The sequence below is a fragment of the Pan paniscus genome, chromosome 17, assembly GCF_029289425.2.
Source record: "Pan paniscus chromosome 17, NHGRI_mPanPan1-v2.0_pri, whole genome shotgun sequence".
Classification (NCBI taxonomy): Eukaryota; Metazoa; Chordata; class Mammalia; order Primates; family Hominidae; genus Pan; species Pan paniscus.
In genome coordinates this window covers 38,368,966-38,396,828 of record NC_073266.2, presented here as the reverse complement: position 1 = coordinate 38,396,828, position 27,863 = coordinate 38,368,966, and the positions used below count along the sequence as shown (strand labels likewise).

The 27,863-nt window shown below is 35.9% G+C and overlaps 1 protein-coding gene across 3 annotated transcripts in view; it reads left to right on the top strand.

Moving 5' to 3' along the window:
- ROCK1 (Rho associated coiled-coil containing protein kinase 1) overlaps nt 1-27,511 on the top strand; it is a 160,519-nt gene extending 133,008 nt beyond the window's left edge. For 2 of the 3 annotated variants that reach the window (XM_008968595.6, XM_003815640.6), the window contains exons 23-33: nt 7,158-7,323; nt 8,469-8,562; nt 8,808-8,896; nt 9,723-9,911; nt 10,587-10,746; nt 17,437-17,507; nt 17,715-17,803; nt 22,138-22,216; nt 22,339-22,600; nt 23,596-23,803; nt 25,993-27,511. In XM_008968595.6, coding sequence (XP_008966843.3) covers nt 7,158-7,323; nt 8,469-8,562; nt 8,808-8,896; nt 9,723-9,911; nt 10,587-10,746; nt 17,437-17,507; nt 17,715-17,803; nt 22,138-22,216; nt 22,339-22,600; nt 23,596-23,803; nt 25,993-25,996 — 1,411 coding nt within the window. In that variant the 3' untranslated portion in view covers nt 25,997-27,511. Of the gene's footprint in view, nt 1-7,157; nt 7,324-8,468; nt 8,563-8,807; nt 8,897-9,722; nt 9,912-10,586; nt 10,747-16,930; nt 16,980-17,436; nt 17,508-17,714; nt 17,804-22,137; nt 22,217-22,338; nt 22,601-23,595; nt 23,804-25,992 lie in introns of those variants that run through there. The other variant, XR_008621949.2, reaches the window with a different exon arrangement.
- The last annotated feature ends 352 nt before the right edge of the window (nt 27,512-27,863 follow it).

Here is a 27,863-nt window from a genome sequence, read left to right as displayed (position 1 = left end):
CATACTATATTGTTTCAGAGTTGATATATTTTCTCTTTTTCATCTATTCATCTATTTAAGACAAATATATGGATCACCACTATTGTGCTATAAGTACTGTGCTTTGTGCAGCTATCCAATTATTAGTAAGTTATGATTCTTCAGGTGCTTCAGAATCAAGTTAGGAGAGATATAATCAAGGTATAGTGGCTATGCCAAAGGATACCTCATCTTACCATGTGGGATTCAGAGAACATTTCCTAACAGAGATCACAACCGATGGAAAGTAGAATTAGCCAGGGAATGGGATGTGGGGAACAAGGGACAATATAGGCAGAAGCCAATCTGTGATCTGAGGAATAGCAAATGGTTAGTTCGTGACAGATAAGGCTGGAGAGAGAAAACTGAGTCAGATTACAAAGGACCTTGTGTATCATGCTGAAGAGTTTAAAATATTGAAAAGTGGGGACTTTTGTTTCTTCTATTGTTGTCTATTGTCTATTCCCAGCACTCCAATCAGGGACTTTCAGAGAATAAGTATTCAATAAATATTGAATAAATAAATGAAAATTCTAAGCTAGTGACTGATAAGTATTTTAGAAAACTCACTCTAAGGAGTGGAGAATGAATTGAAGTAAGGGAAAGCTGGGTGGATGCAGGGAGCCCAATTATATAACCGCTGGAAAAACTTAGATGTAAAATTATAGTGGAAGTTGGCAGTAGGAGGCAAGTGCATAAAACGAAGTAGGAAGTAAAAGAAGTAGGATTTGTAGATTTGGAGGCATAGGGGTAAAGGTTAGGATAATTTTCAGGCTGACTCTCAAGTTTCTGACCAGAGCTGTTGAGTTGATGGTAGTGCTGGTCCCTGAGCTAAGGAATGCCAAAATTGTGAGATGAGAGGAGAGAAGATTATTTTAATTTCAGGCCTATTGAGTTTGAGGTGCCTATGGGATGTCCAAACAGAAATGGATACCACTGTATTTGGGCTTATTGCTTTAGAATGCAGATAAAAGATAAGAACTTGAAGCTGATTTGATAGTCTTTGCATACAGAAACCACTAATATAGAGATCTGTTAAGGTGATTGTGTATCTCAGAGTTTATAAACTCATGAGCCTGTGATGCTATAGGTGTAACTAGGCTGTAATTAGTGGGGTCTAAGTGCAGATATATTCGTTATGTAAGTTGTAAGGATTATAACAAACTGAAGATCTCGCCTTCTCAGTTCCAGCCATTTGTTACCACATGATAACACTGGCCCAGTATGTCAAGATCTTCTGATTTTTCAAGAGAAACCAAGAATCTGAATTTTTATGTAAAAGGCTGACCCAAAACTCTTTTAGGTGTATGTTTGTGTATGTGTGTCTGGATCCCTCCAGACAATTTTCTAGGCATTTGAAATATACCTGTGTGAACAAGAACAAAGCCACTCTTTATAATCTTATAATCCAGAAGAATATGGAATTATTGATTATTGAATTCTTTTAAGAGGTAGGAGAATAAGGGTGAGAGATTGACCTTAAATATTATTAAAGACAGTCTTTCATTATGGAGAGTTGTAAAGGAAGTCTGGATGAATATATAGATGCAGGGGGCACTGTTGTAGACTCATTTGGTCCTCTCAGGTAGCAAATTGTAACCCATAGTATAGGATCAGAAGATGCAAAGGCTGAGGAAAGACTACTAGCTCCTAGACTTTTAAGGAATGGGCAAAGGAAGGGAAACCAATAAGCTACCAACAGTGTAAGAGAAGATCAGAGCAGGATATCACAAAAGCTGGGGTAAGAGAATATTTCAAGAAAGAGAAAGTGATTAAAAGTGCCACATATTGGCCAGGCATGGTGGCTCACGCCTGTAATCCCAGCACTTTGGGAGGCCGAGGCAGGCGGATCACAATATCAGGAGATTGAGACCATCCTGGCTAACAGGGTGAAACCCCGTCTCTACTGAAAATACAAAAAAATTAGCCGGGCGTGGTGGCAGGTGCCTGTAGTCCCAGCTACTCGGGAGGCTGAGGCAGGAGAATGGCGTGAACCTGGGAGGTGGAGCTTGCAGTGAGCCTAGATGGTGCCACTGCACTCCATCCTGGGCAACAGAGTGAGACTGTCTCAAAAAAAGAATAAATAAATAAAAATTAAAATAAATTTCAAAAAGTGCCACATACCCACAAAGGTCAAGAAAAACAGTCATAAATTGTCCATTGTATTTATATTGAAGGTTATTCCTTATCTTGGTGAGAACAGCTTCTAAATAGAGATGAGAATAGGTATTAAAGTAGATTGAGACTGAATGGAAAGGGTAAAACAAGAGACAGAGTATATCTAACAGCCTGATTAGCCTTATTTCTATTCAACAAACCAATTAGTCACTCTCCTACTTCCAGGTATGTACATTGCTCTTCTCTCTGCCTGGAACAGTTTCCTCCAAGTATCTACGTGGCTTGCTCCTTGGCCCTTCTCCAGGTCCACATCATTTGAGAAGGCCTTCCCTGAATATGCTTTTTAAATTGCAAACATCCCCACCCCACTACCTTGGTGCCCAGTTCATCCTTCCCTATTTTATTTTTCTCTGCAGCACTTATTCCCTCCTAATATATAACTTTCTTACCTGTTGTATTTATTGTTTTTGTTTTTCCGCTAGAAACAAAGCTCTATGGCAGGAGGAATTTTCAGATGTTTCATTCTTAGGTTCAATTCATTGCTGTATGTCTAGCGTCTACAATTGTAACTGCAGCATTGTGATGCTCAGCAAGTGTTTGTTAAACAATTCAGGAGACTTGGCTGTTATGGCAAGGGGATGTAGCAGTAGCTAGAGGAGAATGTGAAGGAGAGCACTTTCTTTTTAACAGTAGTGTAAACTTGAGCATATTTAAATGGATCATGGGAAGGAGATCAGAGTAGGAACAGCCCCACATCTATTCATTCAAATAAATAAAATTTCTGAGCGCACTCTATGGGCCAGAGAATTTTCTAGGCATTTGAAATATACCTGTAAACAAGAACAAAGCCACTCTTTATAATCTTCTAATCCAGAAGAATATGGACTTATTGATGATTGAATTCTTTTAAGAGGTAGGAGAATAAGGGTGAGAGATTGACCTTAAATATTAGTAAAGACAGTCTTTCATTATGGAGAGTTGTAAAGGAAGTCTGGATGAATGTATAGATGCAGGTAATTTTACCCTGAACCATCTAATTCTTTCTTGCTTTTTCTCTTGCACAGTAGCATAACCAGGGATAGAAATATATTCTGGATTAAATAGGTTTTCTGGTGTTTTAAAGTATAACACAGATACTTTTATCTTAACACAAAGCAGAAACTCCAGATAAGAACATGTCATGAACCTGAAGCCCTGTATTATAGTAGCTAGCAGAACCACTCCCAATATTCTTAGATTTGGCACTGGCAGCATTTCCTTTCTTTTCCTAAAGTACTAACTCTACTACTCTCCTAAGAAAATTATTTCACATCTCGTGTCTACTCAGATCTCCAGCTTTTCCTTATTCTTGTACTTAGCTAATGGCCTTGCTTCCTAAAAATCAGAAGAGAACATCTATTCTCTTTCACCACCATAGCTACTAACTTGTCTGCATCAGAGTAGAGTATCACAAAAACTGGGGGAGGAGGATATTTCAAGAAAGAGAAAGTGATTAAAAGTGCCAAATATTGCTGGGCACGGTGGCTCACGCCTGTAATCCCAGCACTTTGGGAGGCTGAGGCGGGGGGATCACGAGGTCAGGAGATCGAGACCATCCTGGCTAACATGGAGAAACCCCGTCTCTACTAAAAATACAAAAAATTACGGGCGGGCGCCTGTAGTCCCAGCTACTCGGGAGGCTGAGGCAGGAGAATGGTGTGAACCCGGGAGGCGGAGCTTGCAGTGAGCCGAGATCACACCACTGCACTCCAGCCTGGGTGACAGAGCGAGACTCCGTCTCAAAAAAAAAAAAAAAGTGCCAAATATTGAGAAAGGTCACAAAAAAGTTATAAATTGTCCATTGTATTTATTTTGAAGACTACTCATTATCTTGGTGAGAACAGCTTCTAAGTAGAGAATAGTACCTATAAACCCTGCCTTCCTTCTGATGATGTAAATGGACATCATGAGCTAACGCTCTTATCTAATGCTAGTCCCTCGATCCTATCTCTTCCTGCCTACTTAAGAATATGACTTGGCCGGGTGTGGTGACTCATGCCCGTAATCCCAGCAATTGGGGAGGCCCAGGTGGGTGGATCACTTGGGTCAAGAGTTCGCTACCAGCCTGGCTAACATGGTGAAACCCCGTCTCTACTAAAAATGCAAAAATTAGCCGGGCATGGTGGCACATGCCTGTAGTCCCAGCTGCTTGGGAGGCTGAGGCAGGAGAATCGCTTGAACCTGGGAGGTGAAGATTGCAGTGTGCCGAGATTGCGCCATTGCACTCCAGCCTGGGCGACAGAGACTGAGTCTCCAAAAAAAATTATGATTCCAACAATTCTCTTATCTTTTCTACATCAATTTTTACCTTTTTGTAGTCATTATCATTGTTATGTAAACATATTTAGATATCTCCTCTAAAAACAACCCTCTTACACCGGGCGTGGTGGTTCACGCCTGTAATCCCAGCACTTTGGGAGGCCAAGGCAGGCGGATTCCCTGAGGTCGAGAGTTCAAGACCAGCCTGACCAAAATGGAGAAACCCCATCTGTACTAAAAATACAAAATTAGCCGGGCGTGGTGGCACATGCCTCTAATCCCAACTACTTGGGAGGCTGAGGCAGGGGAATTGCTTCAACCCAGGAGGCGGAGTTTGCAGTGAGCCAAGATCACACCATTGCACTCCAGCCTGGGCAACAAGAGCGAAACTGCGTCTTTTAACTACATTATCTACATGGTAGCCACCATCCCACTTTTCTTTTTTTTATAGCCAACTTACTTGAAAAGTAACATACCAGGTATCTTTCACCGTCTTCTTCCATTCTCTCTTGAGCTCACTCCAGTCATACTTTTGCATTCATCATGCTAACAAAACAACTCTTCTCAAGGTCAGTGGGGTCTTCCTAATAGCGACTTCTCAGTTCTCACCTTATTTCATAGCAGCATTTGACTTAGTTGATTACTCTCTTGAGAAAATGTCTTCATTTGGCTTCTGTGACACCACATGCTGTATTTTCCTTATTGAACTGGCTACTCTTTCTCAGCCTCCTTTGTTCCTTTTTCCATTCTAATTGCTGAGACCCTTAAAAGTTTGGAGTGCTCAAGGGATTACTCCCTACTTGTTCTCATCCAGCCTTGTGGCTTTAAATGGTGTCAGAGTCCAAGTACATCCTCCCTTGAATTCCAGACTTACGTATCCAGCTGTCTAATTGACATCTCTGCTTGAGTGTTAAGCACCCCACATTTAACGTGTCCAGAAAAACTTCCTGATTCCCTCACCTTGCGAACTGCTCCTTCCTGTCTTCCTCATTTCAGTACTGAACAATTCTGTTATTCCTAGTTGTTTAAATGAAAAATTTAGTCATCCTAGACTCTTCTTTTTTTCTTACACTCTAAATGCAGTCCACCAACAAATTTTCCCAGTGTTAACTAAAAATTATGTATAGACTCTAATCACTTCTCACCACTTGTACCATTTACTGACCTGGTCCAAACTGCCATCATCTCCAATCTTGATTATTTCAGTAGTCTCCTAACTGGTATCCCAGCTTCTGCCATTGTCCGCCTACTGTCTGTTCTTAATACAGCAGCCAGAATGATCTTTCTAAAACACCAGAGTACCAGAATAAAAGTCAAAGTCCTTGTATTGCCTTGGAAAGCCTTACAGTATCTGTTGTTCTCTTCCCCCTACTTTTCTTCTACTGTTGTCTTAGCAGAGAGGCCTCCTTGATCAACCTGTAATAAAAGTGATCATATTCATAACTTTCCATATTTTATCTTGTATTATTCTCTGTGGCATACTATATAGCACTTGTTCATTTTTTAAACAGCCTGTACGGCCCCACTAATGCATGCTCCCTGAGGGCAGGAACTTTGTTACTGCTGTGTCTATTTATTTATTTTTGAGACGGAGTCTCGCACTGTCACCTCAGCCTCCCAAGTAGCTGGGATTACAGGCACATACCACCACACCTGGCTAATTTTTTGTATTTTTAGTAGAGATGGGGTTTCACTACGTTGGCAGACTGGTCTCCAACTCCTGACCTCATGATCTGCCCGCCTCAGCCTCCCAAAGTGCTGGGATTATGGGGGTGAGCCACTGCTTCCGGCCTGCTGTATCTCTTAATTCCTAGAACAGCGTGATGCATAGTAAACATAGTGTAGTACTTAGTAAACCTTCAAGTAAATAGCTGTTGGGTGAATTAATGAATTTTCTCTCTCTGTGTGTGTGTGTGTGTGTGTGTGTGTGTGTGTTTACTATATGTCTCCCTCTTGAGGCTTCAGGCAGAAAGTTTGAATTGTAATACTCACTAGAAAATAGGAGGTGGAAGTCACTCATTCAGAACATATTTATTGAGCACCTACTCTGTTCAGGGAATACAGTAGTGACTAAGAGAGCTTATCCAAGAGAGGCTCTTTGAGAAGAGTAGGCAAACTGGAGTTGTCTTGGTCTGAATGTCAGTTCTGAAATGTTTTAGTATCATTTCCAGGGAGCATTCTCAGATTAGTTTGTAGTGATTTGCAAATCTCTTATAAGTTTTCATAATCTCATTTAATTTCGGAGCTGGAAGGGACTAGTTTAACCATCTCATTTTACAGATTTGATGAAACTGAACTGCAGGAAGTGTAAGGGACTTGCCCAGTGTCTCTACTCAATTAGTTAATGATAAAACAGAGATAAAGTTCTGGGTCTAGCCTGCTGATTAACAAGTCAATGACTTTTCCACTATGCCATGCTGCCTTCCATTCCAAATCCACAAGAAATTTCTTTTCAAAAGCAGACTATTTGCTGTTGCTTTATTACCTTTTTTAGTTAAGCACAATATGAGATAGAAAACTAAATAGTTCTTTTATAATTTTTCAACATGTGAGAGGTTAAATTCATTACTTTTATAGAAAGTTTGCAATGGATTTAAATTTATTTTAAGCAATAAAATAATTCTTTTTATCATTTAAAGTTAATTGTGTTTTTAAGAATATGATTAAGTTGGAAGAATGAACTGCATTTGTTTACATCAGTTTCTCTTAAAAAATTGTTGCAGAGAAACTCTTGCTACTCAGTTGGATCTAGCAGAAACAAAAGCTGAGTCTGAGCAGTTGGCGCGAGGCCTTCTGGAAGAACAGTATTTTGAATTGACGCAAGAAAGCAAGAAAGCTGCTTCAAGAAATAGACAAGAGATTACAGATAAAGATCACACTGTTAGTCGGGTAAGTGTGATAGTCAGGTAAGTTATATAAAATTTATTTAAATCACAATAGGTCACATCTTGAAGTATTAGGGTAAGTGTGTGTGCAAGTGTATTTACTTCTGTGTTAATATATAGTGGTCATTCTGTACTCATGTATAAAATAGTTTGTATAATACCAAACATTTGTTAATTATTGAAATTCTTGTTCAAGATATTGGGCTTTTGTTTGTATAGGCACAGAACCAATGCAATATTGGGCTGTTTTTCTGGCTGTAGATCTTATTAGTTATATTTCATATGAAGTAATGGCTTAGCTTAAATTCATTTGTTGTTCTCTTAATACATTGCAACTGATTTTATGGGCCAGAATTCTGTGAAATACGGAGAAACCATTTGGGAATGAAGAATTCTTGGGATAATATATAAATCCATTATAAGAAAACCAATACTCCAAACAATTACCTATTCCTGAGGTTTATACTGTAATCTATATAGAATCATGGGACTAAAAAGAGGAGTTAGATTTTTCTTGTAAAGCCACTATCAGTCACTCTGGGTTCCAGTTTTGCCCCTAAGAAGTTATATGGTCTTGGCAAAGTTGGCTTTAACTTCTCTAAGCCTCAGATTTCTCATCTATAAAATAGAAATAGTAATATCTCTTCCACATGATTGTTATGAGGATTAAATAAGACAGTAAACATAGAATGATTAATATAACATATAACAAGTAATGATTATATATTACTAAAAGTAATCTATAAATAAATGTTTTTATTATCGTTTTCATCATCAATATTCAGATAAAGATATTGAAGTCCAGAAAAAGTATGACTTGCTTGGGGTCACATACTAGGTTAATCGCAGAGCTAGAACTAAATACAAATTTCTTAGTTTGCAATCTAGTTATCTTGCCATTACATATGCCCCCCTTTTGTTCATACATATATCTATATGCATACAATGAAATAGTTTTTGGATGCTGTTAACTACTTTTAAATATTTTTGATGTAATTATATTTACATATTTTAAGCTGGAAACCAGACATTTGCTGTAGTTCAGCAGTGTCTGACCTGTCTTTATCTAGCAGTATATTTAAAGGTTATTGCCTGAAATATGAGAATAGCAAAGAGGCTGGAGCTTAAACTTTTGTGTGCTTTGTTTAGCTTGAAGAAGCAAACAGCATGCTAACCAAAGATATTGAAATATTAAGAAGAGAGAATGAAGAGCTAACAGAGAAAATGAAGAAGGCAGAGGAAGGTATGTAGAATTTTTAAAAAATCATGTTAAATCAAATTCAGTGATTTATCTTTACCTATGTTGTGTTAGGTTTCTAAGATACCTGTTTTCATATATTAAGTAACTTCTGTAGCCTTAAGAATTATCTTAATGAAGTTACTGAAAGTACTATGTAATGTATACTTATTTGGATAATTAAAGACATTGTTAGTTTGAAATGCAGAAATTAATACCATACAATAACATTTAAAATAATTTGTTGACAGAATATAAACTGGAGAAGGAGGAGGAGATCAGTAATCTTAAGGCTGCCTTTGAAAAGAATATCAACACTGAACGAACCCTTAAAACACAGGTATACATGCTTTCGATCTTTTCCACATGTTCATTTTTGAGTTAATCATTGCTCTTTATGCACTTTTTCCTAAAACCAAGGCTTATAAGGTTCAAGCTTTTCATCAGAACAAATAAATTCTCTCCCCGCTAACTATAAAAAACTTATTTGTGAAATAGAATTTCAAGGCCAGGCGCGGTGGCTCATGCCTGTAATCCCAACACTTTAGGAGGCTGAGGCCAACACTTAAGGCCAGGAGTTCGAGAGCAGCCTGGCTGACATCAAAACCCCAGTCTCTACTAAAAATACAAAAATTAGCCGGGCGTGGTGGTGCGCTCCAGTAATACCAGCTAGTCAGGTGGCTGAGGCACAAGAATTGCTTGAACCCAGGAGGCAGAGGTTGCAGTGAGCAAAGATCATGCCACTGCATGCCATCCTGGGCAACAGAGCAAGACTCAGTCTCAAAAAAAAAAAAAGAAATAGGATTTCAGTTAAGAAAGCTAACTTGCCTAGTAATATTGTATAGTTGTAGAAGTTAAGAGTATGTGGCCAAGGCATAGAAGCTTTATTTGCTAGTACCCAACATCAGAGTAGGATTAGCAAACTCTTGATTCAGTACTGGGTTGTAAAGTTAACCAAAGAAAGGCTCCTGGTTCTTACATTTAAGTAGTGTGATAAGTCAGTGTTAGTTACTTGTGCTACCAGTTATCATGTCTCAACCATCATGAAGTTGTCCTAATTTTCATACACACAAAAAGTCCTGCTTCCTGATTTTGAAGAAAAAAATACATTTTAGTATTAAATTGGATGACTACACTATTGATCTTTATTAATAATATTTTAATAGGCTGTTAACAAGTTGGCAGAAATAATGAATCGAAAAGATTTTAAAATTGATAGAAAGAAAGCTAATACACAAGATTTGAGAAAGAAAGAAAAGGAAAATCGAAAGCTGCAACTGGAACTCAACCAAGAGAGAGAGAAATTCAACCAGATGGTAGTGAAACATCAGAAGGAACTGAATGACATGCAAGCGGTAAGGTTTCTGTGTGTGTATGGATATGAGTGTGAAGGATTATTTTCTTAAATTATTTCTGTATATACTTGTTATCTATTTATCTTGTTTAGATTGGGAACAATCAAGGGTTCTGCCTGTTTGGTTTCAGACTGAAATTGGGATATGGCTGTTATAATATTAACTATAATTGGGGTAGAGGTTTTGAAGTATTGTAGCTTATTTATTTTCTCTAGTCAAGACTCACTTTTTTGAAATCAAAATAACAAGCTTAATTTTTTGATACCCCTTGGCTTGTTAATAGAACAAAATTGAGAACCTGGTCTCGGGCACTTAGATCTAAGCTTTTTAGCTCCATCAGTTAGGGTTTTCTGAAGTTTTCTATACCTTTAAAGCTACTTCGTTTGGAGCCAGAAAAGCATTTTCTTTTGTTGTAACTTTTTTGTTTTGATGGCTTATGGTTGAAAACAAAAACAAAAACTCTTTTTAAGGCAAGGAGAAAAGGAATTTGTCCGAGCAATGTATTACTGAGAAAGAACTTGACATTTCTGTAGTGTATCAAAATCTGTGGTAGCAAACATTCATGAAGTTTACTGTACATTTTTAGTATTAGCAATTTAAATTATCATATTTCAATTAATAATGTTGGAAATTGTTCTAGCTTGATTATATTATCTTGATACTTTTCAAAATTAGCAATTGGTAGAAGAATGTGCACATAGGAATGAGCTTCAGATGCAGTTGGCCAGCAAAGAGAGTGATATTGAGCAATTGCGTGCTAAACTTTTGGACCTCTCGGATTCTACAAGTGTTGCTAGTTTTCCTAGTGCTGATGAAACTGATGGTAACCTCCCAGGTAAGAATAATTCTGTATCATTCAAACATGTATAAATGTCATGGAAATTAGTGTATATTTCTTTCATTTGGTTTTCTACCTCCTTGTCATTTTGTCCATGGATTCCTAAGAGGGAATTCTGATTTCTGATAGCCAAGGCCTGATGATGATTATACACTTGGTGTATTTTGTGGAGTAGAGCAGTTGTAAGCAATCTTAGGCTATTTAAATAGACCTAAGAAGCTTTACCTGAATAAAAACCATAAGAGGTTTATGAACCTATTTTGAGCAGCCTAAGTCCACAGTGAGAGTCAAAGCTGCTACTACACATCTCACTATTTTTTAAAAGTTGTACATTTTTGTGAGTAATAGCTCTTTAACATTTTATGTATTCTTGTGCTAAAACTAAGAACTGTACTTTATCATCAGAACCACAGCAGCTACATATAGAACCCTATCTAGTGGAGTAGTGATCAACTTCAGTCAGACTTTGCTAAGTTTTAAGTTTGGGGAAATAGATAAAATGGGTTGGGCAGTGCAGTAAGAGGCCGGGGGTGTCAAATAAAGGCAGGAATGAGTGGCTAAGATTTGAGACTTTTTTCTGTGTCTTCTTTTTTCCAGTGGAGAATCAATTTAAAAATAAACACAACCTCATTCTTGGTTTAATCGTCATGTAAACTATAGTACATTTATGTACTTTACAGAGATGAGAAATACACATACTATAAGTTCAATTTAGAAATAAAATGAGTAGGTTATCATTATTAAAACATGCATTTACATATACACAGAGTCTTAGTTCAGAGTCTTGGAAGTTTTGTATACATGGTAATAAACTTGAAAATAGATTTTAATTAGTGTATTTTCTGAATAATACATAAATAGGAAGATATTTATGAAGCAGCATGTTTGATATTGGGATTCTGTTTTAACAGATATTACTTGTTATTGTGAATTTGATATAAGGAACTAGATGAGTCACTCAGAAAATTTTATAGTATCTTTCTTGGTCAAGAAAGTGGGACTCAAAGTGGGAAATGAATTCAGCTCCTCTCTGTATGCTCTGTGATCCCTGGCCTCATTCTTGTGTGGCTTTACTAGGTCAAAATCAGGTATCTGGGAATGGAAAGGCAGTGAAGAAATATTTCTTATTTTAATGGTCAAGGAACTCCTCTGTTTACCTATTTTTGGCTCTCTGAAACTGCCTACCTCTTGAGAAACTTGCAGATACACACGATTCATTATTGTAGGATCACTTTGAATTTAATAAGAACCTGTAGCTTTAGTAGTTGTTTGAACATCTTTCTAAAGTTAGACTTAATCATCACTAAGAATATGACTTTTAGAAGTGTTTGGCTACATTCTTTCAATTGTTGAACTGAATTTGTAGGTTAGATTCCCACTTCATTAACTCTGAGATACTTCTGGAGTTATTTAGTGTAGGGGTTTTACTCTATGTATTTATGTATGTATGTATGTATGTATGTATGTATACATTCTTACTCTATGTATATATGTATGTATGTATGTATGTATGTATGTATGAAACAGTCTCACTCTGTTGCCCAGGCTAGAGTGCAGTGGCGTGATCTTGGTTCATGATCCTGCCTCCTGGGCTCAAGCGATCCTCCTGCCCCAACCTCCTGAGTAGCTGGGACTACAGGTGCACATCACCACACCCGGCTAATTTTTTTAATTTTTTGTAGAGATGGGATTTCACCATATTGCCCAGGCTGGTTTTGAACTCCTGAGCTCAAGCTATCCGCCTGCCTTGGCCTTCCAAAGTGCTGAGATTGCAGGCATCAGCCACCCGCCTGGCCGACCTTGCTCTATTTAGTGTCAGTTCGAAATCCTGACCAATTTTATTTTTATTCCACCCATTTCCCTTTAACTATTTATAATGCCTTATATGCTCCTTAGTTTTCTTAGTATTGGGTTAAATATGTCAGAAATGGACACATTATTGGTGAATGCTAGTTAGAAGATTTGAGTTGAAAGGTGAGCTGGTGGGACTGCTAATGAGGAAAGTGATTAATTTTACCCACCATCGTGGCTGATTCAGAAAGGCTAAGCTCATAGTGCCATCAGCTGGCTTCATTGGCAGACTTAGGCTGGGAATCCATTTAGGTTTCAGAATCCTGACCTAATAAATTGACTTATTAAGCAAAGAGATTTTTAAGTGTTTCTACTGGCTCCATTTTCAGTATATTTCTTAGAATATTAGTGTACTTTCAGGAATTTTGTTTTTAAGGTTATCAAAGTCCAAACCAAGTGGGGCGGGGAGTACTGGTGGCCATTCTCCCTTGCTAGAAAATGAGGCCAGTTAATACCTCTTTTCCTATTACTGTGTTCTTAATTTTGAGACTTTATAAAATCTCAACAGTGCTGAACCTTGACTTTCATATTGGAAGTAGAAATTAATGGATAGTCTTTGTCAATATTATTTACCTCTCTGTGGGTCAGATATTTTGCTAGTAAATTGAAAATCTGTATTAAATCCACCATTTACTAGATGCTCAAAAATGGTCCCTGGCAAATAAAGTTAAGGTTTTGCATTCATATCTAGTAAGAATTGTTAAAGAATGTTGATATTCATTCTTAATATTAGATAGTTACATATCATTCAAGTGTCTAAAAAATGTCTTGAAGGTAATGGCTAATGATTAATTTTTACTTCAGTTTAGAAAATAAGTAAATGAATATACGTACTAAAAAGGAGAGGGCTTTGAATAGATTAAGTTTACTCCAAGTTAAAATGATGGCTTTTTGAAATATGGGTCACATTTTTCAGTTTTTTTTTAAGTAGTTGGATGGATAAACTGACACTGCAACTTTTATTATTTCTCTTATATTTCATCATTCAGTATAAAGATTATAATTTAATTATCTTGCACATCTAGAACGCAGCCTCTATGAATCCTTAGTGGCCATTTTGTTATTAACTAGCTTAAATATTAAATCTCCCTTCTAAAATTCCCAATTCTAAAAACTTTATTAAAAAATGTTACTCCTTCTCTGACTTATAACTCTTTGAAGTTCTTGAAGTCACCTTCATTCTCTTAATTCTTTTATGTCTTTATCCTCTCTTTGGTTCTGTAGCAGGTTGTGACCTAGCACACAATACAAACATAAAGATTACCCTTAGGGTTATGGATGCCTGTTGCCTAGATGACAAAAAACTTTAATGTGATAACTGTTTCTTTTCCTCATTCTTTCTCTTTCCTTCTTTTGGAACTGTTAACCTAGACATCTGAAGAGAATGTAGAAATAGATGATGGATTGGGAAAACTTGGTATTGATACTCCAGTAATATTCATTATCTCTTATGGATTATTTGTATCATACCCTTTTCCATCCAGCTTGACCTTAGGTTATGTAACTTAAACCTGAAAATGGTGGATCTCTTGGTGTGTTTCCCAATATTTGAATATATGAATGTTTCTGACCTTGCCCAAATCTACAGTGATTTGAAGTTGGTGTATCTGACTTGTTGAGTATTAATTTTCTTTTTTATATCACTTTTGAATTTAATTAAAGTGTTTTGAAATGGTTCTTTAGCCCTGTTTCTTAAGCAGTATGTTTGTGGTATAGCTAAATAAATTAGGTAGTCTTCAGAGGTTAGCTCTGATGTTTGAATTGGCTATATCGAGTATTGATGTACATATAGTTAGATTGTCTCTTATTTGGGTAAAGAAATCGCTGATATTGCAGTAATATACATCTAACTTCTTATAAGTTAAAATTGTTCTACAAATATATTGTATAAAATTTAGAGCCAAGTTGTTTTTGTACATATGTAGAATATTATTAAGGATAATCCAGACTTAGAGGTTCTCTCGGTGGGAGTTTCATTTAGTTATCTGGAGAAGCTGTTTTCTGTGCTTGTGATATAAAAGATGGAATTTACAGCATTATACCTCCAGATCACCACTTAAGTTACAGGTGGTCCCGATTTTAGAGGAGGTCTTTATATATTTTAAAAACTGGTAAGTATATTATCTTGCAACTATGGTAGGCGTAAGGAAAGGAAACGCAGGAGAAGCTAGTATGTATTTTTTATCTGTTATTATTGAGCTTAGTTCAGTTGCTTCTCTGAGGGAATTCACCAGATGGAAAAACTAAAATTTTCTCCCATGACATTGTTGTAAATTGGCAAAAACCTTCACATATTCTTGACACCTTTATTTGCATTCCAGATTTCTTCATTTAATTTATTTTCTCCCTGACCCTCTTCATTTAATTTAAATATGAGCAAATGTAGAATTCTGGCTTATTTGACTCATAAGATTCCCTTGATATATAAAATTTCTAAGGAACACTGAAATGACAGATAAAGCCATACCATATAACAACTTATTGAAGATATATTAAAGAAAACTGGCAGGTTAACCCACATCTAGAGCCAGAAAGCATAAATATTTTTGACATTGATTGTCACAAAGAAATAATGTGAAAGTATAGGGTATTTTGGCATACAAATTTTGTGTAAATGTCAAGAATTCAAAGGGTTTTATATCTTTGTTTTTGGTGAGGAATTACTAATACTAAACAACTTTGTATTATCAGATATTAAGACTCCTTTTCATTCTCACTAATGTTCATCTTAATGTTTTCCAAACTACACTTTAAAACCAGAGCTGCAATTTCTACCACACTAATGGGAAAATTTCTGGCAATAACTTTTTTGCTTTTATAAGATAAAATATTGGTGAATGATCAATATGTGATCAACAGTCTTCTGCATGCTATTTAGTATAAAACTGCCTGTTTGGTTTTTAAACTGGAACCACTATTTACAAAGGATGACTTTAATTGGCTAATTCAGAAAAATGCAGAATTACAAAATAATCAACAAATATCTGTCAAGTACCACCTCGTTGTGTAAGGATATATAAAATCAAGTGTTAAGATATGGTCCTTGCTCTCACAAAACTTACCAAGGAACTACCTAAGCAACAAAATAATTACTTCATGAACTAAATTGCAGCAATTAAAGCTAGGTGCTGTGGTACATGCCACTGCTTAGGAAGCTGAGGCTCAGGAGTTTGAGGCCAGCCTGGACAACGTAACAAGACTTCATGTCAAAAAAAAAAAAAAAGGAAAAAGAAAAATGTTGGGAGAAGAGAGGGATCATTTTGAACTAAAGTTATCTCATCATTTCCTCCATTTCAACAATTTATATGAAGAGGAATAACACAAGCAAAGGTGTGGAGACATTACGTACCTGGTGGGAGTAGGGGAAAAAAATATTTCCCACAATTCAGTCAACTGCAAAGCTTGTTTGCGAACAGAATAGTGTTGTGCTCTAGAAACATAAGCTCAGAAATTAGACTGCCGGGGTTTGAAACCATAGAGCTTTGATAGATACTGATAGAGTTGCCTTGCCCAAGTCCGTTTACCCGGCTAAGCCTTAGTCTCTTCTTTTGTAAGTGAAAGATGACAGTAGAACCTTTTCCGAATTCCTCGGAATATAATATCCTGTATTCATGGACTTATACATAGGTTAAATATGAGATATTATAAAGCATGTGGCAAATAGTAAATTTATGAATAAATAAATCAGTAAATGTTACCTATTGTTAACTGTTACTGTAAGACTGAGTTTATAGCTTTTAAATTATATGAAGGGGGACAATATATTGCCTTAGGATTACCATTTGAATGATAGTATAATCTCATATTTTAGTGTCATACTTTGAAATTGGTTATTTTTCTATTCTTTTGTGTTTCAAATATAAGGTAGATATGGAAAATAGTTAAATTGAATGGATTTTCTTATTTCCAACCTGATCTAAAATAACTATTTCTAATGGAGTTGTCTTTATCCCCCAGATATTTCTAGTAGACATTAGTTATATTTAAACAATAGTAATAATTATTATAAAATGCCTTGATCAAATAGTCAAGGAATTCCTGGTATGCACGTACTAGTTGAAATAATGGCAGTAGACCAAATGGATTCTGTGTTGTTTTTACTGTTTATCAAATTGTGATATCACAAACTTAAGAGGCTTTAAAACTCTTTAGTTTGAGTAGAATTGTAATTGAACTTAGCACTAGAGTTAAGTGCTCCCCTCAACCAAATTTGGACAATTTTATTGAAATAGTTACAAATTCAAATTGAAGTTGTTTTACCAAAAAGCTTAATCAGAATATTGTACTGAGAAAACAAATAAAATACTTGTCTCTTATTCTTTATATCTAGTTGATTCTGCCTGCATTCCTTATTTATTTATCTTCTATTCTTGTCTTCTGTGAGTAATAGGACACTTCTATACTTTTGCTTGCTCTTTCTTGTGTAAATCATGGCTCTGATTTGTTCCACTTGCTGCATTATTTTTTTCTTTCTTTTTTTTTTGCTGATTATTTTTATATGAATGTTAAATGATAAAGTCTTCTGTATCATATCCCATTTAAGCTGCAATCCATTCCAGTCTTGCCTGGCTCTTAAGGGTATTGTTACTTCATACTTTTGTAATTGATTACTAAATGTTAAATTGTATGGGAAAAGTGGCTTGGAATTTTTTTCTGCAATATTTGTATGGCCATTAAAGTTGATTTGTGTGATTGAAGCATGGAAGAGCAAATTATAGCACTTATTCATTTAGTTGTGTTCAATTGCTTGTTGCTGCATGCTGTCAGACAACTTTTAATAGTTTTTCTTTTGTTACAGTTTAAGACTGACTAATACATATATTCTTTTTCTCCTAGAGTCAAGAATTGAAGGTTGGCTTTCAGTACCAAATAGAGGAAATATCAAACGATATGGCTGGAAGAAACAGGTACCATATACCTAATTATTTTCTAACTGGTATTTTGCTCTGTATTTTACTTTGGAGCATAGAACTTATATTAGCTACTTTTTTTTACTAGCATTTATTTTACATTAATACAGTATAATCTAGATATTAGTGGCAAATATTATGCTTATCACTTTAAACCAAGTTAATGTTGCTCTTGTAACTCTTCCCCCTTTTTTCTTATTTCAGTATGTTGTGGTAAGCAGCAAAAAAATTTTGTTCTATAATGACGAACAAGATAAGGAGCAATCCAATCCATCTATGGTATTGGACATAGAGTAAGTTGCCTTTGATTGAATTTTAAAGGGGTTGAGAGCTAACTTTTGATAATTATTTTTAGACTTAAAATTTATTTTATATTTTGTGTTACTTCAGCACTGTTACCTACTTTTCTGTTTTTCTTAAGCATAAATGTTGACATTATATTAAATCTTCAGCAAAATGTGAGAAGGAAAAATGTATATACTTATTTCGTGTATTTGGAAGACAACTTTTTTAGTTCAAGTGTTTAGTACTTTGAGTTCAGAGAGCATTTCAAAAAGTATAGTCAGCTGTGTATCAGTGGGTTCCATATCCACAACTGTGGATAGAAAATATTTGAAAGAGGGCCGGGTGCGGTGACTCACACCTGTAACCCCAGCACTTTGGGAGGTCGAGGCAGGTGGATCACCTGAGGTCAGGAATTCAAGACCCGCCTGGCCAACATGGTGAAACCCTGTCTCTACTAAAAATCCAAAAATTAGCTGGGCGTGGTGGCAGGCGCCTGTAGTCCCAGCTACTCAGAAGGCTGAGGCAGGAGAATCACTTGAACCTGGGAGGCAGAGGTTGCAGTGAGCTGAGATTGCGCCACTGCACTCCAGCCTGGGCCACAAGAGCGAAACTCTGTCTCAAAAAAAAAAAAATATATATATATATATATAATATTATATATTATTTTATACATATATTATATATAATATATATAATTAGAAAATTAAAAATAACAATATAACTATTAATAGAAATTTCTTTTAAAAATACAGTATAACAACTGTTTACATCGCATTTACACTGTATTATGTCTTATGAGTAATACAGAGATGATTTTAAAGCATACAGGAGGATGTGCCTAGGTTATATGCAAATACCACACCATTTTATATAAGAGCCTTGAGCATACTTGGACTTTGATATTTTTGGAGTTTCTGGAATCCATTCCCTGTGGATATAAAAGAACAACTGTGTAGGATTCTTTGGTCATTATTAAGGGGAAATATAAATATATCTGTTCTTTTGTAATGATAGGTCAAAGAGGCCTATAATATAGTATTTTTTCTTATATTCATTCTAAAATCTTTTCTTAAGTATTGTTGCTTATATTATCATAGATTATGTAGTATGTATAAAGATGAGTAAATTCCATCATTAAGGAGCTTACCGACTAGTAGGAGAAAAGGCAAAACATATTCAACAAAATATATATTCAAAGTCAAGTCTGGTAACTGCTTTTTAAAAGAAATATATATATAAAATAAAGTATTATCATCCCTTTGGAATTAAGTATTTGTGGAGCTGGTTATAGTTAGAATGTAAAAAGAATTAAGCAAGTCCTAGAGAATACTCTTATTTTATTTTCTATTTTTTTAATAAACAGCTTTAGTTGTCAAAATTTAAATTATCAGCTTAAGCGAAATAATACATAAACGCTAGTATGAAAGATACTATCTTTCAACTAATTTAAATACTTTTTAGATTGATGAGAGATTTCTTTCCTCTCTTTATTAAGGTATAATTTCCCACAATAAAGTTCATAGATCTTAAGTGTTCTCTTCAGTAACTTTTTACAGTTGTAAACACTCATATAATCACTCAATACAAGATTTTAAAAAATCGTATTTCTTTAGAAAACTCACTTGTGGCTGGGCACAGTGGTTATGCCTCTAATCCCAGCACTTTGGGAGACCAAGGTGGGCGGTTGGCCTGAGTTCAGTTTGAGACCAGCCTGGGCAACATAGCGAGACCCTGTCTCTGAAAAAAGAATTTTTTTTTTTTTTTTAAATTTATGAAGAAAGCTCACTTGGGCCAGTTGTGGTGGCTCACACCTGTAATCCCAGCACTTTGGAAGGCTGAGGTGGGAGGATCACGAGGTCAGGAGTTCATTCGAGACCAGTCTGGCCAACATGGTGAAACCCTGTCTCTACTAAAAATACAAAAAATTAGCTGGGTGTGGTGGCAGGTGCCTGTAATCCCAGCTACTCGGGAGGCTGAGGCAGGAGAATCGCTTGAACCCAGGAGGCTGAGGTTGCGGTGAGCCAAGATTGCGCCACTGCACTCCAGCCCGGGTGACAGAGCGAGACTCCGTCTCAAAAAAAAAAAAAAAAAGAAAAGAAAAAGGAAAGCTCACTTGTGCCTCTTCCCATGATCTGATTTCTATTGCCAAGATTAGTTTTGCCTGTTCTAGAACTTTATATAAATGGAATTAAACAGTAATGTACACTTTTGTGCCTAGCATCTTTCACTCAGCCTGCACCTGTGGTGGTGTATGTATTGATTGTTCTTTGTATTGCTGAATAGTATAACATTGCATGAATTTGTTTATCCATTTTTGTGTTGATTGACATTTGGGTTGCTTCCAATTTGGGGCTATCGTAAATAAGACTTATGAGCATTCCTTTTTTTAACTTATGTTTTCATTTCTCATGGGTAAATACCCAGGATTGGAATCCTGGGTTATAAAGTAGATCTGTGTTTAACTTTTTAAAAATCTACCAAACAATTCTCAAAAATTATTATGTCACACTATTTTATATTCACCAACAGTATGAGTTTCAGTTGCTCCACATCCTCACCAACATTTGGTGATATCAACCTTTGATTTTAGCTTTTCTAGTGGATGTTAAATGCTATTTCATTGTTATTTTAATTTGCATTCTCCTCATAACTAATAATACCAAGAATCTTTCATGTTGTTATTAGCCATTGTATATCTTTTCTTTTTTCAAGTCTTTTGCCCATTTTTAAATTGGGTTGCTTATGTTTTTAAGATTGGTTTTTAAGAGTTCTAGATATATTCTGAATAAGAATCCTATGTTAGAAATATGTAATGCAAATATTTCCCAATCTGTTGCTTACCTGTTGATTTTGTTAATGGTGTCTTTTAATGAGGATCAGTGTACCAATTTTTAAAATGTTTTCTGCCTTTTGTGGTCTGTGTTTGGTAAGAGGTAGTTGTTTAGGTCAGGTTGGCTTTTTTTCCCCCACATAGGTATCTGGTTGTTCCAACAGTATTTGTTTTTATATGTTGACCTTGAATCATTTAATCTTGCTTTGCACTTAACAGTTTTATAGGGTTGTGGGGTTTTGGGATCAATTCCACAGAGCTTTTCTACACACAGTCAGCCCTCTGTATCCATGGGTTCTGCATCTGTATATTCATCCAACCATGGATTGAAAATGTAGTTAGGCCTATTGTGGTTGTGTCTGTACTTAATATGTACAGATTTGTTTTCTTGTCATTATTCTCTAAACAATATAATATAATAACAATTTCCATAGCATTTACATTGCATTAGATATTATCTAGAGACAATTTTAAATATACAGGAAGGTGTACTTAGGTTATATACAAATACTATACCATTTCTTTTCTTTTTTTCCTGTCTCTTCCCTCCTTCCCTCTCTTTCTCTCTCTTTCTCTTTCACTCTCTCTCTTCAAAATCCTCCAGGGTCCTGGGACCAATCTGCCACAGATACCACGAGACAACTGCATACAATCATGTCATCGCCAAATAAAGAGTTTTACTCCTTTCTTTCCGATCTGTATGCCTTTCTCACGTGTATAGATTTGTATGACCACCACCACACTCAAAATACAGAACAATTCCATCACAAGCGTCCCTGTGCTACTCCTTTTGTAGTCAAAAGGCAGCTTCCTTCCTCTACCTCTCCCTAATCCATAGCAACATTAATCTGTTCTCCATCTCCATAACTTTGTCTCTTCAAGAGTGTTATATGAATGGAATCAAATAATGTGTAATCTTTTCTGATCAGCTTTTTTTCCCATTCAGTATAATTCCCTTAAGATCAATCCAAGTATAATTTGTTTTTTTCTTGTTGAGTAGTATTCCATAGTATAGATGTATCACAGTTTGCTTACCCATTTATTTGGGTTGTTTCTAGGTTTTGGTTATTATGAATAAAGCTCCTATGAACATCTATGTGCAGGTTTTTTTAAATAGATATAAAATGTTATATGAATTTTTGTTTCTTGAAATTAAAGGCCCAACAGTGCAATTTGCTGGGTTATATGGTAAGCATATGTTTAGTTTTCTAAGAAATTGCCATATTCTTTTTCCAGAGTGGCTCTGTAATTTTATGTTTCCATCAGCAGTATATGAGTGATTTACTTTCTCTGCATTCTCACAAGCATTTGATGTTACTACTGTTTTTATTTTTTTTAACTCTGATAGATGTGTAGTGACACTCATTGTGGTTTTAATTTGCATTTCTCTAATGACTGATGATGTTGAATATCTTTTTGTGTGCTTATTTATCACCCATATGTCCTCTTTAGTGAAATGTCTTTTACAATAAATGAGTTTTTGTAAATGGCCTATATTTATTTTCATTTTAGTAAACTGTTTCACGTTAGACCTGTAACCCAAGGAGATGTGTATAGAGCTGAAACTGAAGAAATTCCTAAAATATTCCAGGTAAAAATTTGAAGTTATAATTTTAAAGAATCTAAGTCCTAAGCGTTTTTGTGAAGTAAATGTAAAATATACCAATGCTTAAAATTTTTTAAATCTTTTCCTTTCACCATTCCTGAATGTAGATACTATATGCAAATGAAGGTGAATGTAGAAAAGATGTAGAGATGGAACCAGTACAACAAGCTGAAAAAACTAATTTCCAAAATCACAAAGGCCATGAGTTTATTCCTACGCTCTACCACTTTCCTGCCAATTGTGATGCCTGTGCCAAACCTCTCTGGCATGTTTTTAAGCCACCCCCTGCCCTAGAGTGTCGAAGATGCCATGTTAAGTGCCACAGAGATCACTTAGATAAGAAAGAGGACTTAATTTGTCCATGTAAAGGTAAGGCATGGTAATTATTGTTACAACTTATAACAAATTTAGTTTTAAGTCTCAATGAACTAACTTATGTGTAGTGATTTCTATACCAAGTTGAAAAGAGATTATAAAAAGTATTATTTTGACACTGGTGGGGCAATATGCAGCTATTTACAGATTTAGCTTTTAAAAATCTTTTTATTTATTTTTATTGATTGACTGATTGATTGAGATGGATTCTCACTCTGTCTCGCCCAGGCTGGAGTGCAGTGGCGTGATCTCAGCTCACTGCAGCCTCTGCCTCCCAGGTTCAAGTGATTCTCCTGTCTCAGCCTCCTGAGTAGCTGGGACTATAGGCGTGTGCCACCACGCCCGGCTAATCTTGTATTTTTAGTAGAGATGGAGTTTCACCATGTTGTCCAGGCTGGTTTCGAACTCCTGACATCAGGTGATCCACCCACCTCGGCCTCCCAAAGTGCTGGGATTACAGGTGTGAGCCATTGCACACCTGGCCAACAGTGTTTTTAAAGAGAATCACCCCCTTGTAAACAAACAAAAACAAACAAACATGCTGCTAAGAAATTATTCCAAGTTGGAGAGAAGAGCAACAGGTGAGTTCCACTCTATTCCTCCCTTGAGTTTTTCCTCTTCTTTTTGTCTGGCATTCACTGCCTGGATCAGCATGCATGCTGTATCATAGAATATCTTCTAATTTTACAGAGGTAGCTTGAGGGAAAGAATACAGACCATAGCTATTTTCAGATAAGAAGCTTATGTTCTTTAAATACATTTATTTGTTTTACATTTTTTTATATTTCTGATTTTACTTTATTAGTTTGACTAATTTTTTTTTTAATTTCAGCCTTATTTAACTTAAGGAGAATGAGATATTGTTCATGCTTAATTAAGCATATTAAAACTTTTAAAACCTTAAGAACTTGAAAAACTATGCATTTGATAGGTTGGATTTTAAAAAACTATATGGCTTTAATTATGCTTTTTTTTCCTCCTTAACATAGTAAGTTATGATGTAACATCAGCAAGAGATATGCTGCTGTTAGCATGTTCTCAGGATGAACAAAAAAAATGGGTAACTCATTTAGTAAAGAAAATCCCTAAGAATCCACCATCTGGTTTTGTTCGTGCTTCCCCTCGAACGCTTTCTACAAGATCCACTGCAAATCAGTCTTTCCGGAAAGTGGTCAAAAATACATCTGGAAAAGCTAGGTAAGGATTTGAAATGCTAACGTTTTTAACAATGTGAAAATGATTGGATAACAGCTATTAAAATCAGAAATCTAATTGTGCTTTTCACCACAGAGGGCATCATTTTTAGGTATTTGTATGTGAATTGCAGTGACTTTATAAATTAGTTTAACTTATTCTTGTTAGAGTTTAATAATAATAATACATGCAATATTATATTTATTTAGTTCTGTGTCTAATTTTATTGTCATAAGTTGCTGTACATGGCATAGTTTTAGCCCTTAATGCTTTAACCAACTTGTTAATTTTTTTAATGCAGAAATTCATATAAAACTTTTCATCATCTTTTCTGTTTTTTAACTGTGTTGGCATAGTTTTTCTACAAAAACCAAAATTGTTTTTCCCCTTTTTGTTAACTTCCCATACTATCCCAACATACAAAATTATTTGGTATTATCAGTGACTATGTTTTTTTAATTATTATACTTTAAGTTCTGGGATATATGTGCAGAACATGCAGGTTTGTTACATGGGTATACACGTGCCATGGTGGTTTGCTGCACCCATCAACCCATCATCTACATTAGGTATTTCTCCTAATGCTATCCCTCCCCTAGCCCCCCACCCCCCGACAGGCCCTGGTGCGTGACGTTCCCCTCCCTGTGTCCATGTTTTCTCATTGTTCAACTCCCACTTACAAGTGAGAACCTGTGGTGTTTGGTTTTCTATTCCTGTGTTAGTTTGCTGAGAATAATGGTTTCCAGCTTCATCCATGTCCCTTCAAAGGATGTGAACTCATGACCCCCCTTTTTTTGTTTGTTTTTTGTTTTTTGAGACAGAGTCTCACTCTGTCACCCAGGCTGGAGTGCAGTGGTGGCGCTATCTCAGCTCACTGCAACCTCCACCTCCCAAGTTCAAGCAATTCTCCAGCCTCAGCCTCCCAAGTAGCGGGGATTACAGATGCATGCCACCACGCCTGGCTAATTTTTGTATTTTTAGTAGAGAGAGGGTTTCATCATGTTGGCCAGGCTGGTCTCAAACTCCTGACCTCGAATGATCTGCCTGCCCCAGCCTCCCAAAGTGCTGGGATTACAGGCGTGAGCCACCATGCCTGGCTGTTTAACTATTTTTGATGGACTTTTTTCCAAAAATATGTTTTATGCCATGATAAACAATTATAAGGCATAACCATTCATTCATTCATTCATTCATTCAAGACAGAGTCTTGCTCTGTCACCCAGGCCAGAGTGCAGTGGCGCAATCTCAGCTTACTGCAACCTCTGCCTCCCAGGTTCAAGCTATTCTCCCACCTCAGCCTCCTGAGTAGCTGGAATTACAGGCACATGCCACTACGGCCTGCTAATTTTTGTATTTTTAGTAGAGATGGAGTTTCAACATGTTGGCCAGGCTGGTCTTGAACTCCTGACCTCAGGTGATGCACCTTCCTGGGCCTCCCAAAGTGCTGCGATTACAGGCATGAGCCACCGCACCAGGCAGTTAACTCTTTCTTGGAGAGAAATTATGAAATCTCATCTCATTAAGTTCTCATTTTACACATTAGTAAATAAGGCTCAGAGAAATTAAGCAGTTTGCTCAATCACACAGCCAATGGATTGGAAACCATTTCTGTCCAATTCTAAAGCCTATGTTGTCCAATTCCAAAGCCTCTATTCTACCACATACCACCTTCCCTAGAGTGTACTCCCTAGATTAATAGGGCCACTCGAATCTAGAAGCTGAGACCTAACACTGATTTGCCTCGCTGCCAATGTCACCCACATCTTCCAAGCAGGCTTAAAGCCATCTTGAATTCATCCCTTTTGTTCATGCCCTATTGTCAGTAACCAGGCCTAATTCTTTGAAATGACTTATATCCTTTCCTTTCTCAGCCACCATACTATGCCAGGTATTATCACCTTACTGCTAACTTAATTCTGTAGAATGCTATGTCAGCCTTCTCCTGAGCATAGGTTGTAAACTGGATCTAAAATGATTTGAAATGGGATTATAGCTGAGTAAGAAAATGTGTAGAAACAAAGAGGAGAGAATACTAAGTATATTTTTCCTATTCCTTGTTTTCCAAATTTTGTGTAATTGTTAATTATTGTATGTAAAGATAATATATATTTACCTTTCCTCCTAATGTTTGTTTCTTGTATTTTTAAACTGAGTGCATTTCTTAAATTAGTTTTTTCCCCCTCCCTCAACAGTTAACCATGTGACTGAGTGCCTTGTGGAATCGTGTGGGATGCTACCTGATAAACCAGGCTTCTTTAACCATGCAGAGCAGACAGGCTGTTTCTTTGACACAAATATCACAGGCTTCAGGGTTAAGATTGCTGTTTTTCTGTCCTTGCTTTGGCACAACACACTGAGGGTTTTTTTTATTGCGGGTTTGCCTACAGGTAGATTAGATTAATTATTACTATGTAATGCAAGTACAGTTGGGGGAAAGCTTAGGTAGATATATTTTTTTTAAAAGGTGCTGCCTTTTTGGATTTATAAGAAAATGCCTGTCAGTCGTGATAGAACAGAGTTTTCCTCATATGAGTAAGAGGAAGGGACTTTCACTTTCAAGTGGAACGGCCATCACTATCAAGATCAGCTCATGGAAGGAGTAAAGAAAATATCTCAAAATGAGACAAACTGAAGTTTTGTTTTTTTTTTAATGACTTAAGTTTTTGTGCTCTTGCAAGACTATACAAAACTATTTTAAGAAAGCAGTGATATCACTTGAACTTCAGTGCCCTCACTGTAGAATTTAAAAGCCTTACTGTTGATTGCCCATGGTGGACTTGATGGAGAAATTAAATATCTTTCATTATGCTTTACAAAATACTGTGTATGTTTCAGCAAGTTTGGGGAATGGGAGAGGACAAAAAAAAGTTACATTTAATCTATGCATTTTTGCCAAGCCATATTGAGTTATTTTACTACTAGAGACATTAGGAAACTAACTGTACAAAAGAACCAAGTTTAAAAGCATTTTGTGGGGTACATCATTTCTATAATTGTATAATGTATTTCTTTGTGGTTTTAAATGATAAAGACATTAAGTTAACAAACATAAGAAATGTATGCACTGTTTGAAATGTAAATTATTCTTAGAACACTTTCAATGGGGGTTGCATTGTCCTTTTAGTGCCTTAATTTGAGATAATTATTTTACTGCCATGAGTAAGTATAGAAATTTCAAAAAATGTATTTTCAAAAAATTATGTGTGTCAGTGAGTTTTTCATTGATAATTGGTTTAATTTAAAATATTTAGAGGTTTGTTGGACTTTCATAAATTGAGTACAATCTTTGTGTCAAACTACCTGCTACAATAATGACTTTATAAAACTGCAAAAAATGTAGAAGGTTGCACCAATATAAAAAGGAAATATGGCAATACATCCATGATGTTTTCCAGTTAACATAGGAATTACCAGATAAATACTGTTAAACTCTTGTCCAGTAACAAGAGTTGATTCATATGGACAGTATGATTTATTGTTTATTTTTTTAACCAAATACCTCCTCAGTAATTTATAATGGCTTTGCAGTAATGTGTATCAGATAAGAAGCACTGGAAAACCGATCGTCTCTAGGATGATATGCATGTTTCAAGTGGTATTGAAAGCCGCACTGATGGATATGTAATAATAAACATATCTGTTATTAATATACTAATGACTCTGTGCTCATTTAATGAGAAATAAAAGTAATTTATGGATGGATATCTTTAATTTTGACTGCAATGTGTTTTCTCATGGCTGAAATGAATGGAAAACATACTTCAAATTAGTCTCTGATTGTATATAAATGTTTGTGAAATTCCATGGTTAGATTAAAGTATATTTTTAAAAGATAAAACGTGGTCTTGGGCTCTAAAACAAGAGTGGGAATAGTTCACATGAAAAGCTGGCTAAAGTGTGTTGGAAAACAATTCTCCATGGGTCTCTTGCATTTCTGCACATCAGGGAAGCAGAGGCTCTGACAACCTTTCTTTTGACTATCTTTTCCAAGGATATTTATGTAGTAAACAGCCTTGGAAGATAGAGTGTCTCCCTTGAGAGGATGTCAGGTTCTTTTACTGTC